At 50.7% G+C, this 13,100-nt stretch overlaps 1 protein-coding gene across 1 annotated transcript; it reads right to left on the bottom strand.

Moving 5' to 3' along the window:
- Positions 1–4,046: 4,046 nt before the first annotated feature.
- Positions 4,047–9,373, bottom strand: TXNIP (thioredoxin interacting protein). Its single transcript, XM_088151112.1, has 8 exons — positions 8,873–9,373; positions 8,146–8,218; positions 7,889–8,036; positions 7,433–7,535; positions 6,928–7,184; positions 6,407–6,563; positions 5,974–6,125; positions 4,047–5,652 (listed from the first exon to the last, which is right to left on the bottom strand). The coding sequence occupies exons 1-8, from the start codon at positions 9,120–9,122 to the stop codon at positions 5,617–5,619; spliced, it is 1,176 nt and encodes a 391-aa protein (XP_088007238.1). The 5' UTR covers positions 9,123–9,373; the 3' UTR covers positions 4,047–5,616.
- Positions 9,374–13,100: the final 3,727 nt, after the last annotated feature.

Raw genomic sequence — 13,100 nt, 5'->3', positions numbered from 1 at the left:
GGCCATGTTTTCCTGTCACTGCCCTTGGCGTCTGTGTTCAGTTAGTAACAGCTGTAACGGAATATGGAAGCTCATTAGCTGCCATGGCTAATTTTCCCAAGCCTACAGATCTGGGCCTCCAACATCCATCATCTTCAATCAGCCCTGGTCAAAGTCAAAGATGATGGGATTCTAAAAATCCAGAGAGCGTCAGAGGGAGGCAAAGTGCTTAAAATAGTTCCGAATGTCTATCATTAACTTCTTGTCAATAGCTTCTCCCCAGTGCCAAGCTCCTGTTTGTAAGGGTTGAAAATGTCCTTCAGGGGTTCCCCACTCCTCTCTTGGTTCCCTAGTCCTAGGACGGAACCGATCTGGACCTTCTCCCATCTCCTTATAGTACCGAGCATTTCGTGGGCTCTCCTGTTGGGCCAGAGCCTCCTTTCAACTGTTGGTGATGCCTTGATTCTCCCCAGCCCCCTTCACTCCTCACCTTCTCCAGGGCAGGGACTTCTTTCTGTTCCCATCCAGGATCTCAGCCTCCAAGCAATGGGGAGACTCTGGAATCAGCCCCCTTCTTCCCTTCAATTCTGTGAAAGTTTGATGGCCTTTACAAAGGTATTTTTTGATGTGCATCATGTCTTGGTGAAGGGCATACCTTATTAAGGTTACCTTTTCCCCTAACAGCAGCAACAATACAGGGAGTCCTTATTTAGCGACCACAATGGGGACCGGCCACTCGGTCATTAAGCAAAGTGGTCACTAAGTGAAACCATGACAGCGCTTGTGATCTGAGTACAGCTTTCCCTTACTTCACAGACCTGCGAAGGTCATGAATGTGAGAATTGGTCGCAAAGTGACTTTTTCATCACCTCCGTAGCTGCAAACGGTCGCTAAACAAGGCAGTTGCTAAACGAGGACTAAACGGGTACCTGGCATAAAGCTTCTCTGCCTTCTTGCCTTCCAGACCTCTTGGCTGGGTTATGGGAACTGAAGTCCAACCATTGTGCAAGTTGGGAAGGTCTTTTGCTCTCCTTTCGCTGCCTCTTTTCAGCCAAATCGTTTCTTAACTTGTGCATAATGCTGACTGCCGCTTCTCCGCATCCGCACGCACACCAGCTGGAATGGGAGCTGCTGGGGGCTCCCCGGGGAAAGAAGATGTCATTCAACCCCCCCCACCCCTTTTCTACCAGAACCCTCTGGGTGGAAATGGCTAGGCTCACGGCTAGGAGCATGGGCCTGCTCTGCTGAGCGTGACTTGCGCTGGGTCGTCATTGTTCTGACTTGTGCCGTATTGCCATCGCGCCTCTCCTCCGGTCTTTCTCCTTCCAAGCTTTCTGACTCCCTTCCTCCCCTTTCCCCTGGTTGGCTTGTGAACCTCTATTCCCACCTGTCCTGCAGGCAGGCCGGGCTGTTGAGCAGCCCGCATTGCTGGCTTGAGCCGTGGTATCAGATGCAGGACATCAAAGTATATCGTACAAAGGTCACCCCCTCTGCAGCTGCCGAGCCCGTCCACAGGCGGGGGGCAGCGCTCAGTGCCTGCTTCTGCGCTCTGCCGAAAAGGGAGAGGGGCCGGGGCATGAGGGGCACGCCCAGTTCTCCAGAGGCTACCATTTCTGCCTGTCTCCTCCAGCACGTTACCCTTGTCCTTTTGATACCTGGGCAGAAGGGAACCTGCCAGCTTTATTTTCTAAAATTATGTACGTGGGGCTGTCTTGCTAATAAAATGCCAGGGGTGGGTGCTTTGCTTGCAGCTGATTTATTTTTGGCCTAATGAAAATAATTTTGGAAGAGAAAAAAGCAATGAAGTGTGGGGCAGGGAGAAGTCCGCCCGTGCGTTTGTTCCCGGGGCACCACATTACCCAGAACTGCTGGAAGTCTTTCCCAATCACACCGGATGATGTGTGGCAATGAGCTCTCCTTAACTCAGTGTTGTCCAAACTTGGCCACTTTAAGAGGAGTGGACTTCAACTCCCAGAATTCCCCAGCCAGCCATTCCCCATGCTGGCTGGGGAATTCTGGGAGTTGAAGTCCACTCCTCTTAAAGTGGCCAAGTTTGGACAACACTGCCTTAACTCCTTTGTCCCTCATATACGTTCAGCAGCATCCTCGTGGTGGACCCCCCACCCCGTGACTGATCTTGCTTGCAGCTGACGATGGGTTTCCCCATGGCAGAATGAACACCCCAGAAAGTTATTTTCCTGAACCTTCTTGTCTTGAGCGGCACGTGCCTTGCGGCTCAAGTGCCAACCTGTGGCCGCAGCCTCCCCCCCCAGTTGGAGTGGGCTGGACGGAGACCCTTGGCACCCTTGACGCGTGATTGCATGCAGGCAAAGGAGCAGGAGGCGTCTTGCAAAATGCCGCGAGTCAAAGGGTCTCCTTTCCAAAAGTATTTGAAACCTTTAGGAGGGATTGGTGGCCCCCAGGCCAGGCTGCCTGCAGGCTCCTCTTATCTCTTCTTCGCGGCTCCGAAGGGGCCGTTCAGAGGCTATCGGTGGCAGGCCGGGCTCTTGGCTCCGAAAACGAGATTTCGCCACTTTTATCTTCGGTGGCTTCTGCAGTCACCCAGCCTGTTTTCCCTTCCTTCCATAGTTGGCAGCTGACCCAAAACAGGGTTGTGGAAGATAATTCTGTCCTGGTCTTATTTACTTTCTCCGCTTTTATGGAGCGCGCTGAGCGAGTTAATAGCAGCCACTGATGCTGCTTCCAAAGGACAGGAGATGCTGGGTGAAAGCAAAGAGGAGACTTGCAGTTTTCTGGGAGAGGCGAGGTATTTTCCGGTCCAAGACCCTGGAATCCTGTATCCAGGCAGAATCCTGATCCATCAGGCAGCAAATAAGGCAGATGTCTCCAACCGGGCGCCTTCCCATGACGGGAATTGTAGCCTAATGAATCTGGAAGTTGAACGTTTGCCTCTCCCCAGCAGGCAATTTGGGGAAATATTAAGTTCCAGCTAAGAATAACAATCACCAGTTCAATGTTCTCTTTTCCCTTTTCTTATCTCACCCCTTTTTTTCTGCTGGGTGTTTTTAAGACTGTAAGCAGCATAATCCTGGACTGAACTTTCAGTGGCTCTGAGCAGGTTTCCCTCCGAATGGTGTGGGATGAACGCTTTCCGTAAATAAATGAGTCATAAAGGCTGCAGACCTTGCCTTGTCTGGGGGACAGGCCACCGACCAGCAGAACTCAGTTTCAAAGGGACCTCGAAGGAACAGTCCCAGCCCAGTCTCTGGAAAGCTGTCGGGAGCTGAACCAGCACATCTAATCTAGCAGCAGCTTCTGGCCAGTTCTGCTCCTCAAGCTGGAGGATGCATCTAATTTGACAGGCACTGCAAGAGGAGCGTTGCCATTAACTCTCTTTGCAGGAGCATCCGATTCTCCAGGGATCAGTAAATCTATTAATGCCTTAATTTCAAGGCCAGGGCATGGAAGAGCTACGTTTCCCAAGGAGGTGAAGATGGAGGCCTCATTGCACCCGCACCAGTAACCAGAGTTGGTGCGATCTTTGCTCAGATCCTAGTGCCCATCCCCATTATTTGTGGTGCATTGAAGCCACACCAGTAGGAGACAGAAACTGCCTGTTCAGGGCTAAAAAATAATGAAGCAGGCTACTTCAGGAAAGGGTTCACACAACATGCTAAACCCAGATGAAGAGAATATGAATTCCAAGCTGCAACGTAATACACCAGAACCAGATGATGTCTTCCTGTGATGGCCTGCTTCGTACAGTACTGAACCCCAAAAAACTCATCCTGGTTTGTTTGTGCAAATGCTACCGTTTTGCGCAGATTCCAGAGAGCTAAAACTAGGGAGGAGTTGCCCCCATTTAGGAGCCAAATGGAGAATCCTGGAAGGGTTACCCAATAAACTTCAGCAGTGTTGTGTGTCCAAAATAGCCACTGAGCTTTCAGTTTAAATTTGGACCAAGATCCCTCCCTCCCTCCCAAACTCAGTCTCTTTTTGTGATTCAGGCCTAACTGTTGGGCGGTTTTACATTTTTACCCCCGTAACTGCAACCCTCCAACCCTTGTCCCACCCCTAACCCGGTCAGAACAGATCAAGCAAAGTCATTTTAATTTTTTGATAAATTTATTAGGAAAAGAAGCCCCAAAAAAGGCTTATATGTCATTGTCCACAGTACAAAATATAATTAAGTTGCAAATCCATACAAAAAAAAAGCAAAACAGTGGAACAAAAACACAGTAAGAAAAAAAATAATTCAGTACACCCATTTGTGACCAACAAGTTATTTGTGGTAACAAAACCTGGGATTAACACTTTGGCTATGCAGTGCTATTAACTTCAAGTGCATTTTTCTCAGTCATGGGGAAAAAAACAAGTTGTTTGCTGGAACGGGAAGGAGCAGGATGACTACTGAACCAGAAACAGAACGCTTCTCAATATGGCTTAGCAAAAGAGGAAAGCTGTTGCAATGGACGGCTGCCTTTATACATCCTGCGCTCTATGCCCATCACCTGGCACCCTTTGGCAAAAATATTTTGATCCCCTGATGTCACCTGGGACTTTGATTCAATGGTATGCTCAAATGTCCCCGTCTGCCACTCCAACCTCAAATCCTGCTCCTGCATCATCCAAGCCCCCCAACAACCTACCCCATGCTTTTGAACACTAACGCCGGCTTATCCGCATATCAAATATTCTAGACAAAGCAAACAGTGATTTCTCCCTCTTACAAAAAAAAGGCGCTTCGCTTACTTAACAGATTTAGACAAAAGAAAAAAAAAATACAGGAATTAAGTGCTATGAAATAACAACTTTAGAGCAGTGCTGTTTGGAAAGCTACACTGGGTAAGCACTGTCCAAGTTGCTATCTTGCATTGTTCAACAAGCTTTACAGAAACAAATCCTTGGCTTATTCAGGCTGTTCTGCTTATGGACGCTGCGTTTATTGCTATACGACGTTTCCCGCTATCTGTTCCACTTGGCGTTTCTCCCCTGGACGCCCATCTCTCACCTCCGCTAACCTCCCTCTGATCACTCATTTCCTACCAACTCTTCCCCAACACTTTCCTCCCAACACCGCCAAGATCAAGACGGTGGGGTTTAAAGACCGAAAACCATCTCCATCCAAACACCGGCACGTACGAGCCACTAAAAAGCTCCTCTTTCCTACTGCAATCTTCAGCCAATTCCCTTTGCACCCAAACTGTGAACGGGTGAAGCAATTTTTTGTTCATAACTACAGAATGGCACACCTACAAGGGAATGGAGGTATACACTTTGTTGCTCAGTAGCAGTACATCTTCCAAGCCTTGAGGTCGGTTTTTCACCTCTCCTTGCCAAGGGGAAAAAAAGGGACACTGAAGGATTGCTCCCAAGAACCTGCCTCTAGCCCACAATTAGTTTAGCACCGGTCAGTTCGAAGGGGGAACATTTGGAAAGGCTTCAGCGAAGGAACCAAAGCCCACACATGCCCCCGTTTTTGTAATCTGGGACACATGTACTAAGGCATTACGGAAGTTGCTTGCTTGAGCTCCTTGCCAACAGTTCCCGAGAGGTCATTTGACACCTGGAGATCTTCCGTCCCTTTCTGCTTGATATAGCATTGCTACAAGGGCAATTTTTAGAGTCCAGAAAAAGCTGGAAAAACGACAGTCACACCGGAATTTTCTTTGGTGCTCACTGGACGTTGTTGTTGGCGGTACAAGGATCGACCTGAAAAAGAGGTACAAAAGGGAGATCTGTAAAATGGACCTTAAACTGGCTTCTTCATACCAAGCACTGTGCAAACTAACTCAGGGGGAAATTGTAGCCTGAATTAAGGAGAGGGACTAAGCTATTTAAAAGCAGCGGAGTAAGTTTTCACCATCTCATTCTGTTAGAAAAGATGGGAAGGAGGCCCCTTTGAGATGACAGCAGAGGCACAATTCGATTCTACATCAGCCTGGCTGGACAGGATGTTAGGGGTCTAGACCCTCAGGCAAGATGAACTGTTAACAGACTACCTGACACGGGACCTCCATCAGGAAGGCTTACCTCTGTGTAAGTTGGCGGTGGCATGAACTTGAACTCTGGAGCATACATGAAGATGGGACTGTCGAAGGAATTGTCCAGCTCATCCAGGAGAGGAGTGGTGGGGCTTTCAAGTCGATGGTCTTCAGGAATGATGTCCAGATAGCATGGAGGTGCTAGAAGGAGAGGAAGGAGATCAGGTCAGCTTTGGGGGTCTCGAAAGTGCAAGAGCCAAGCTTCAGGAAACACAAGGCGTGCCTAGGAAAACAAAAGGCCTTGGGCAGGCCTGCCCTTCCCCTTGCTCTGCTTTTTCTTAAAATACAGGGTCCCTAGAGGGCTTGCATTGGCAGGGTGGATGTAGGACAACAGCCTCCAAAGAGGCCGGTCTGTTCCTCCTGCGTGGAGACTGCCTTCTCCCCTAGATCTTGCAGGGTGACTTTTGAAAAAGACCACTCACCTTCTGGGGCATCAGGGAGATTGAGGTCCACCCAACTCATCTCAGAGCTGGTCTGGCTCGCCATGCTGGAACTGCGGCTGCCAAAGCTGGACTTGTTGCCGATGACCAGGGGCAACTCCAGGAGGATCTTCTTGGAACCAGGGACACTGACGTAGATCTAAGGAAGGACAGAGCAACGTGGCGAGGTTTAATCCCACCTGCAGTTGACTGGATCATTCAGACAAGGGAAACGTCCTTTGAAAGTGGTTCAGGAGGGACCTGACTTTCGAAACAGATGCTGGGACTGTCCCTTTGCTAAACCAGAGTCAGCTGATGGTATCAAAATAGAATCCACCAATGACTAAAAAAATTAGAAACTCACCCCCACTAAGTGCTTGAGGCTGGCTCTAACCGTGATTAACTACATCTCACCCAAACTATGACTGGCCCAATTATGGAGTTTAGTTTTTTTCTTCCTCAACCACACAGAATTCCAGGACAGGAGATTATGGGGACGGTGCCTCATCTTCAAGATTCCTCACCTGGAGGAAGTATTCGACACGCAGGATGTTGCAGCCCAGAATGGACGGCTTGATCTTCTTTACGCGGAGAGTCTTGCCCCGCCACGACTCAGACATGCCGGAGATGATGTGATTGCCTCGGACGCAGGAGAGTTTCTGGGAGAACACCTTGGTCTGCCCGTTGGCCAAGTAGGTGTGCTTAGCCACGATGGCCGCCTTCGGCACCACAATCCGAGAGCAAGTGTTCTCGAAGTCGGCATTGATGCAGATGTCGTCGCCTGGAAGAAGGCAGAGGTGGTGGTTAGACCCTAAAAGGCAGGGCTTTTCTGATTTCTTTTTGTGCTGCTTTAGCATAAGATGGCCTTTGCCAGGAGAAGGTATTCTCTCGGTGTGTGTCCTAGTCTTGAATTAAATTAATTCAGCATTTTTATCCACTCCACCTGCAACATGTGAGCTATGCTGATTGTACAAATCAGCTACTAAATGGAGTGAAATGCAGAATAAGTGCCATGCTCCAGAATCTCACCTTCACAGAATCCTTTGCGGTCGATCCTGGCACTAACAGAGACGTGCCCGTCAGGGATGAACATGCAAGAAACTTTCTTTTCCTTTTTGGCAGAGACGGGCGACTGTAGAGAAATGCACATGGTTACACAAGAAACTGAGACAACCCTAGCTGATTACAAGCATTCCTCCCCCCAATACTGTGTTGAACTGGTTTTTGGGTTTTTTGGGCAAATTCTTCATTAGCTAACCTCCTTCAGACATCAAGCTATAATTCATTATCCAGAAATAGATAGTAAAAATCAGACCCTTGGACACAGATTATTAACTTCCACCTAAAAGTGAGCAGAGACCCAAAACTTCACAAGAACTAAAACTTCACAAGTTAATTTTCTGGTGGAAAACTAATCCTGCATGATGGACGGACAGACAACCAACAAGAGCGATCCAAGTTTTAAAAAAATGCAATGATAACTACCATCAGATCTGGAGTGCTGACATCAATCTGATCCATGACCTCAAAGTGCTTCTTTATCTCTTGAGTTGGGAACGACGGACGATCCAAGAAGGCCTTCACCCAATAATCCACGCAGCCATACTTGCCCTTAAAGGTAGTGCCCAGGGGGCTGAAAGAGACCCAGCAGATTAGACAAAGGGGAAGAGGACCGCAGTGACGTACTTTACGTACTTTACAGTTTTACACGGATTTAGGGACTATGTGTGGTCTATACCTACCCTTGGGGCAGTTCAAATTCGAACTTGTATTTATACGTGTTTCCCGGTCTCAGCAAGACAGAGCCATCTTTATCTAGAAAACACACAAGCAGCAAAGAAAGAAATCAGGCTTAAGGAGTCATTTAAGTGTTTAAGAAGTTGAAGGTTAACACGCATAGCGGCAGCGAGGTGATTCCTAATCCCTCCAGATTCCTAATCTCTGTTCTCACCACCTCGCCTTCCTCTCCAACCTCCAAAGGGCCAGGTGCAGAAGCCGCAGCCTTCGCCCCCTCCAGCCCCCTCCTCTCCCTGTGATCGCCGGCCAAGTTCCGACAGCCAGAGCCTCTCTCTACAGCTGGGAATTCATTTCCTACTAGGCGGCACCTGCCAAAAGTGCCGCAGGGACAAACTGGACCCGCGTCGGTCCCTTCCTGGGAAACGGCGGCCAGGGAAGCTCGCAGCGCCGGGGCGCCAGCCCCCGCTCAGCCCCGGGGTCCCCAGCAATCGCCCTCTCCTCTGGGCCCCTAGAAAGCCCCTCCCGGACGCCCAAGAACGGAAAATACAGGACGATCGTGGGGGCCCCGGGCCGCGCGCCGGCGCCTCTCTGGGAACCGGGACCCGAGCGGATGCTTCAGCGCGGGCGCGACTCCACTCCCACTCCCGCTCCCGCTCGGGTCGGCCGCCAGAAGCCCCCCGGGCCGGAACCGCCCGCCCCTCCCCGGGCCAAGGAGCGGGCCCCGCGGCTCACCGGCGGGGTGGTCCTCGAGCGCCAGGAGCTGCTGGTGGCGCAGGTAGTCCATCTCCTGCCGGCACTGCTGCGGGCCCTTGATCCACAGCACCTTGGCCACCCCGCGGGCCAGCAGCCGGACGGCGGAGACGCGCGTGACCTCGGCCACCTCCACCTCCACGCGGCCCGCCACCTTCTCGCCGCTGGAGTACACGCGGCCGGCCTCCTCGAAGTCCACGCGGAACGCCTTCACCCTCTTGAAGACCACCATGGCTGGCGGCGGCAACAATGTAGCAACGATGTAGCAACGGTGTCGCGCCTGCCGCGCTCCTGGTTGTTGCGTGTGTGTGTGTGTGTGTGTGTGTGTGTGTGTGTGTGTGTGTTTTTAAGGGCAGCAGCCCAAGCGACGCGGGGCGGGAGGGGGCCCTAATTCGCCCTCCTGGGAAAGGAAAGAACCGACGGGCAGGACGCGGGATGCGCGGAGACGCGAACGGACACCTCCCCGCTGCGCTGCCTCCCGGCTGTGCCGCTCCGTCACGCGGGCCGGCGCTTTTATACCCGGCTCCCGCCCTCCTCCCCCTCCCCTCCGTTGTTGATCTCAGCGCGCTCCATGCGGCCGCCTCGTGGGCCCTCGTGCTGCGCTCGTGAACAGCGCTCCCATTGGCTCCCGCGCCGTGTTTACCCTCCGAGCGGCCAATCGCCGGCCGGCCGGCGGCGCGTGGACACCGTGTGTAGGAACCCTGCCGGCGGCGGCGGAGGTGGGGCGGGCCTGCCGGGGAGGGGGAAGGAGCGCGGAGTGGCGGGGCAGGCGGCCAATGAGGATCCGGAGCAGGGGGGACCGCTGCGTTCCGCGCCAATGAGGGCGGCGGGCGGGGCGGGGCGGGGCTGTCTCGGTGCAGAACGTTTTTTCCTTTCCTCGGCAGTTTCAATTGCAAGCGGGGCTGGTTTTTCGCACCGTATCGATAACAGGTCGGCGTCTTCCGTGGGGGAGCCCGGCCTTCGCTGGGGAACTTCCACGCCGCAACCTCAGGGAGGCCGAACCTTGCCCGATTAAGGAGAAGGAATCATCCTGGGCAGGAAAAGAGGAGTTTTTCCCCGCCTCCCTATATTTTGCAAGCTCCCCGGTGCTAAAAATGTCCATAGACGTCGCTCAGCCGCTTTCCCAAGGTGGAGCACGGGCGGCCCGATAAAAATAAGAGTCTTTCTTCAAAACCCAGCTGAAAACTGCACCCAACGCTTAGTAAAAAAAAAGAAAAAATTAAGCCTGGAGTTTTTTTTAAGCTCACACCATGTCCTGTTCGCCTGTCTCCGTCCACAGCCGCCTCATTACAGACCGACGGCTGTCATTGGTGGAGCAGAGAATCGTGGCATCTTGTTTTTTCCGAATTAAACCTTAAAAAAAAAGTCGTATAAACCGTGAAAGACAAAACAGACGTAAAGGGAATAAAAGAATGATATATACTGAGTAGAAGGCAAGTAAACGGGGGTCTAAGAATCTCCTGGACCAGTAGCCTATGTTCCTGGACTGGGAGAATTATTTTTAAATGAAATGGTTTTCAAAAAAGGGCGAAATGTGACTTGCAGATGCAGCCCAGCGGTGGGAAACACGCTGAACCCCGAATAGATTCTAGACCGTTTTCAGCAGCTGGCAAACGTAGGAAAGGAAAAGAAAATGGAACTCCAGCTGAGAAAAACGCTGGCACGTTTGCAACGATGCTGGGCAAATAACAGGAAGCTGCTAAGTGGCAGAGAGTTTCTTCGGGTGGTTTCTCCGCCGCCGCCCGCGCTTCCCTTCAGGCTGGAACCGGGTTTCCTGCCCCGCGCTGAGATGCCCGTTGGGGGAGAGCAGCATCTCGGCCCTGAATTGATCTCCCCTCCCGGCTGATCTGGAAAGGCACCTCAACTGGCCTCAGCTGGCTCCGCGGCGCCCCCCCCGCCCCCCAGTTGGGCAATCGGTGCATTCTGCGAATAGCCGCGAAGGCGCAACCCTGGGACGGGCGCGCCGCCAGCGAAGCTCGCGATCCAAGCACGTTCCGGGCATCGCAGCCTTCTCAAATGCCGGAGGGTTTTGAACCGCTGGCGCCCCGAACTCCGGCCGGTCACGAATCCTGCCCAGGGACCCTGAACGGGGATGCTCGGATAGCGACGGCCCGGGGGCTCAAGGCGGCCCCTTCCGGAGGACATCAGTTTCCAGGCTGGCGCAGCGGGAGCCCTCGGCCTCGTTGCAGGTTTATCCGGGGTCCGCTTGAGCGCTCTGGCCTTCCCCCCAAATATAGGCACACAGCCCTGGGTTATAATCCCAGGGGTTATTCTCCCATCCCTGTAACCACCCGTGGAGAGGCCTCCCGAACTGTTTTGCAAGGATGGGCTCTCATCTGTAGATTGTTCTACAGTTTTTGCTCTTCTTTTTAATAATTTCTGTTGAAAGTTTTTACATACATACAAGATAAACGTAAAGAAAGACCATAAGCAGAAAACAACAGCCTGATCTAGGAACTACCAAGGGAAAAACTACTCCCCCACCCACACTGGCAGGGCACGCCACTGGATATGAGCAGGGAGCAAACCCCACTCTCTTCCAGCACTGAAGATGTGACCCAGCCGGATAATGAAACGTCTGCAAGAAGACAACCGAGCTCAGGGAACGCCGAGGACTCCACAGAAAGACTATAAAGAAAAGAGAAAGGGAATGAGAAAAAGAGAAAAAAGAAAAAACAGTGTGAAGAGCAAAGCAGAGAAAGAAAAAAACTAATTAAAGAAACGGGAATCAGAAAGAGAAAACAACTTCTGAGCTTCTTTTCAACAGTTATAAACAAACTCATTGTCCCTCCTTCCTCCGAAGTGTTAGAAAAATCCCTTCAGGCCCTTATTCAATCCTTTTTCAATCGTCAAATCCAGAAATCATCATTTCACTTTTTTCCCTTTTCAGCAAAAAATCCATATAGGGTTTCCAGGCTTTTATAAAAGTACTTATTGCTTCATCCCTGACCAAACAGTGGTGTTTTTGCTCTTCGGACAGAAATCTTGTCTCTGAGCAGATTACGAGGCTGGAGATGATGAGATTAGGGGTGGGATGTCCACCCACCGGCCGTGGTGGCCGTGCCACCTCTTTGTCTGGTCATTGAGCACTGCATTTTGGCTTCAGTATTGAGAGAGACCAGGCTTCTGGCTTGTGGAGCTTCATATCAACCTATCTGAAGAGATTTTAAAATTACTATCATTTTTTAACGTTGATGTCCTGTTCTGTCCCTGAGCCCTGCCCTCTCCATCCATTTTGGGTGGGCTCCTGGCTTGCGCCATCATTGGAGGAGAACCACGTTCATCCAGGGTGGTAAGCAGTCAGGAGGAGTCTGGTCACACCGTTTCTAACTCACAAATTTTATGGAAAGGCAGAAACTGTGGCTCACTTGATCAGAAGCAAGGGACTGACTCTTTTTGTCCTGTGATTCTCCTCTATAAGGTTGGGAGATCAATAGACCTGTCATCTGACAGCAAAATAAAAAAATAAATCCATCATTTAGCTGGTGGGATGAAGTAGGAGGGAGCACACGAAGACTCTCCGTATGTTATGAATCTAGCAATAGGGGGGGGTCTTTTTCTCACTTGGTCGGTGATCCTGGGTGAGAAGGAAAAGGAAGCCACCACATCCATCAACTGCTTCCCTGAAATTGTCGTATATTAAATTTGTAAGGACAGTCTTTGGCTGCATTGCTGAGGCATGGCACAACTCAGCCTGGGGAGCTATGCAAATTATGTCAACATAACTTTTCTGGCATTTCAGAGACATTAGGAATGCACATGAACGTGGCGAAAGAAAGTGCCTGTGGTTCACACAAGCGTGATGTCCAGAAGGCCTCATGGCTTAATAAAGGAGAGATTTTAGGAAAGGAAAGGAGTCAGGAATGCCTGCTCCAATTTTAACTGGTCTCTCCTAGGATTTTCCTTCCCTTGGAAAGGACCCTGATGTCTTATTATACATTAATATTATTCCTCGTGACGTCATTCGTGTATTTTGAAGTTACTTCCAAGCAGCTTTGGAGGAACTGTAGTCTAAAAAGCCTGGATATAAATGATTATAATGAAAATATTGGTGGCTCCTACAACTGCATGTCTAGTTCATGTTTGCATTAACATCAAGCATGGAGAAAATCTTATGCTATGTTTTAATTGCACTGATTATGATGACAATGAAAAGGATGTTGAACAGTGATTTATTTTAAAAATGATCATGATAACAAAGAAACGGATC

This window comes from Python bivittatus, unplaced genomic scaffold (assembly GCF_059951505.1).
Source record: "Python bivittatus isolate LINGU-HERP-01145 unplaced genomic scaffold, Pbiv_v1 ctg000660_np1212, whole genome shotgun sequence".
NCBI classification, from domain to species: domain Eukaryota; kingdom Metazoa; phylum Chordata; class Lepidosauria; order Squamata; family Pythonidae; genus Python; species Python bivittatus.
The sequence above is the reverse complement of the archived record's forward strand: the minus strand, read 5'-3'. Positions and strand labels throughout refer to the sequence as shown.

Bases quoted from the DNA above. Each gene is read 5' to 3' on its own strand.
- TXNIP (XM_088151112.1), bottom strand. From the start codon at position 9,122: ATGGTGGTCTTCAAGAGGGTGAAGGCGTTCCGCGTGGACTTCGAGGAG. The intron at 8,219-8,872 runs GTGAGCCGCGGG...TGTGTTTTCTAG, and splicing joins GCTCGAGGACCACCCCGCCG to ATAAAGATGGCTCTGTCTTG. The intron at 6,126-6,406 runs GTGAGTGGTCTT...CTCTCCTTCTAG, and splicing joins TCTCCCTGATGCCCCAGAAG to CACCTCCATGCTATCTGGAC.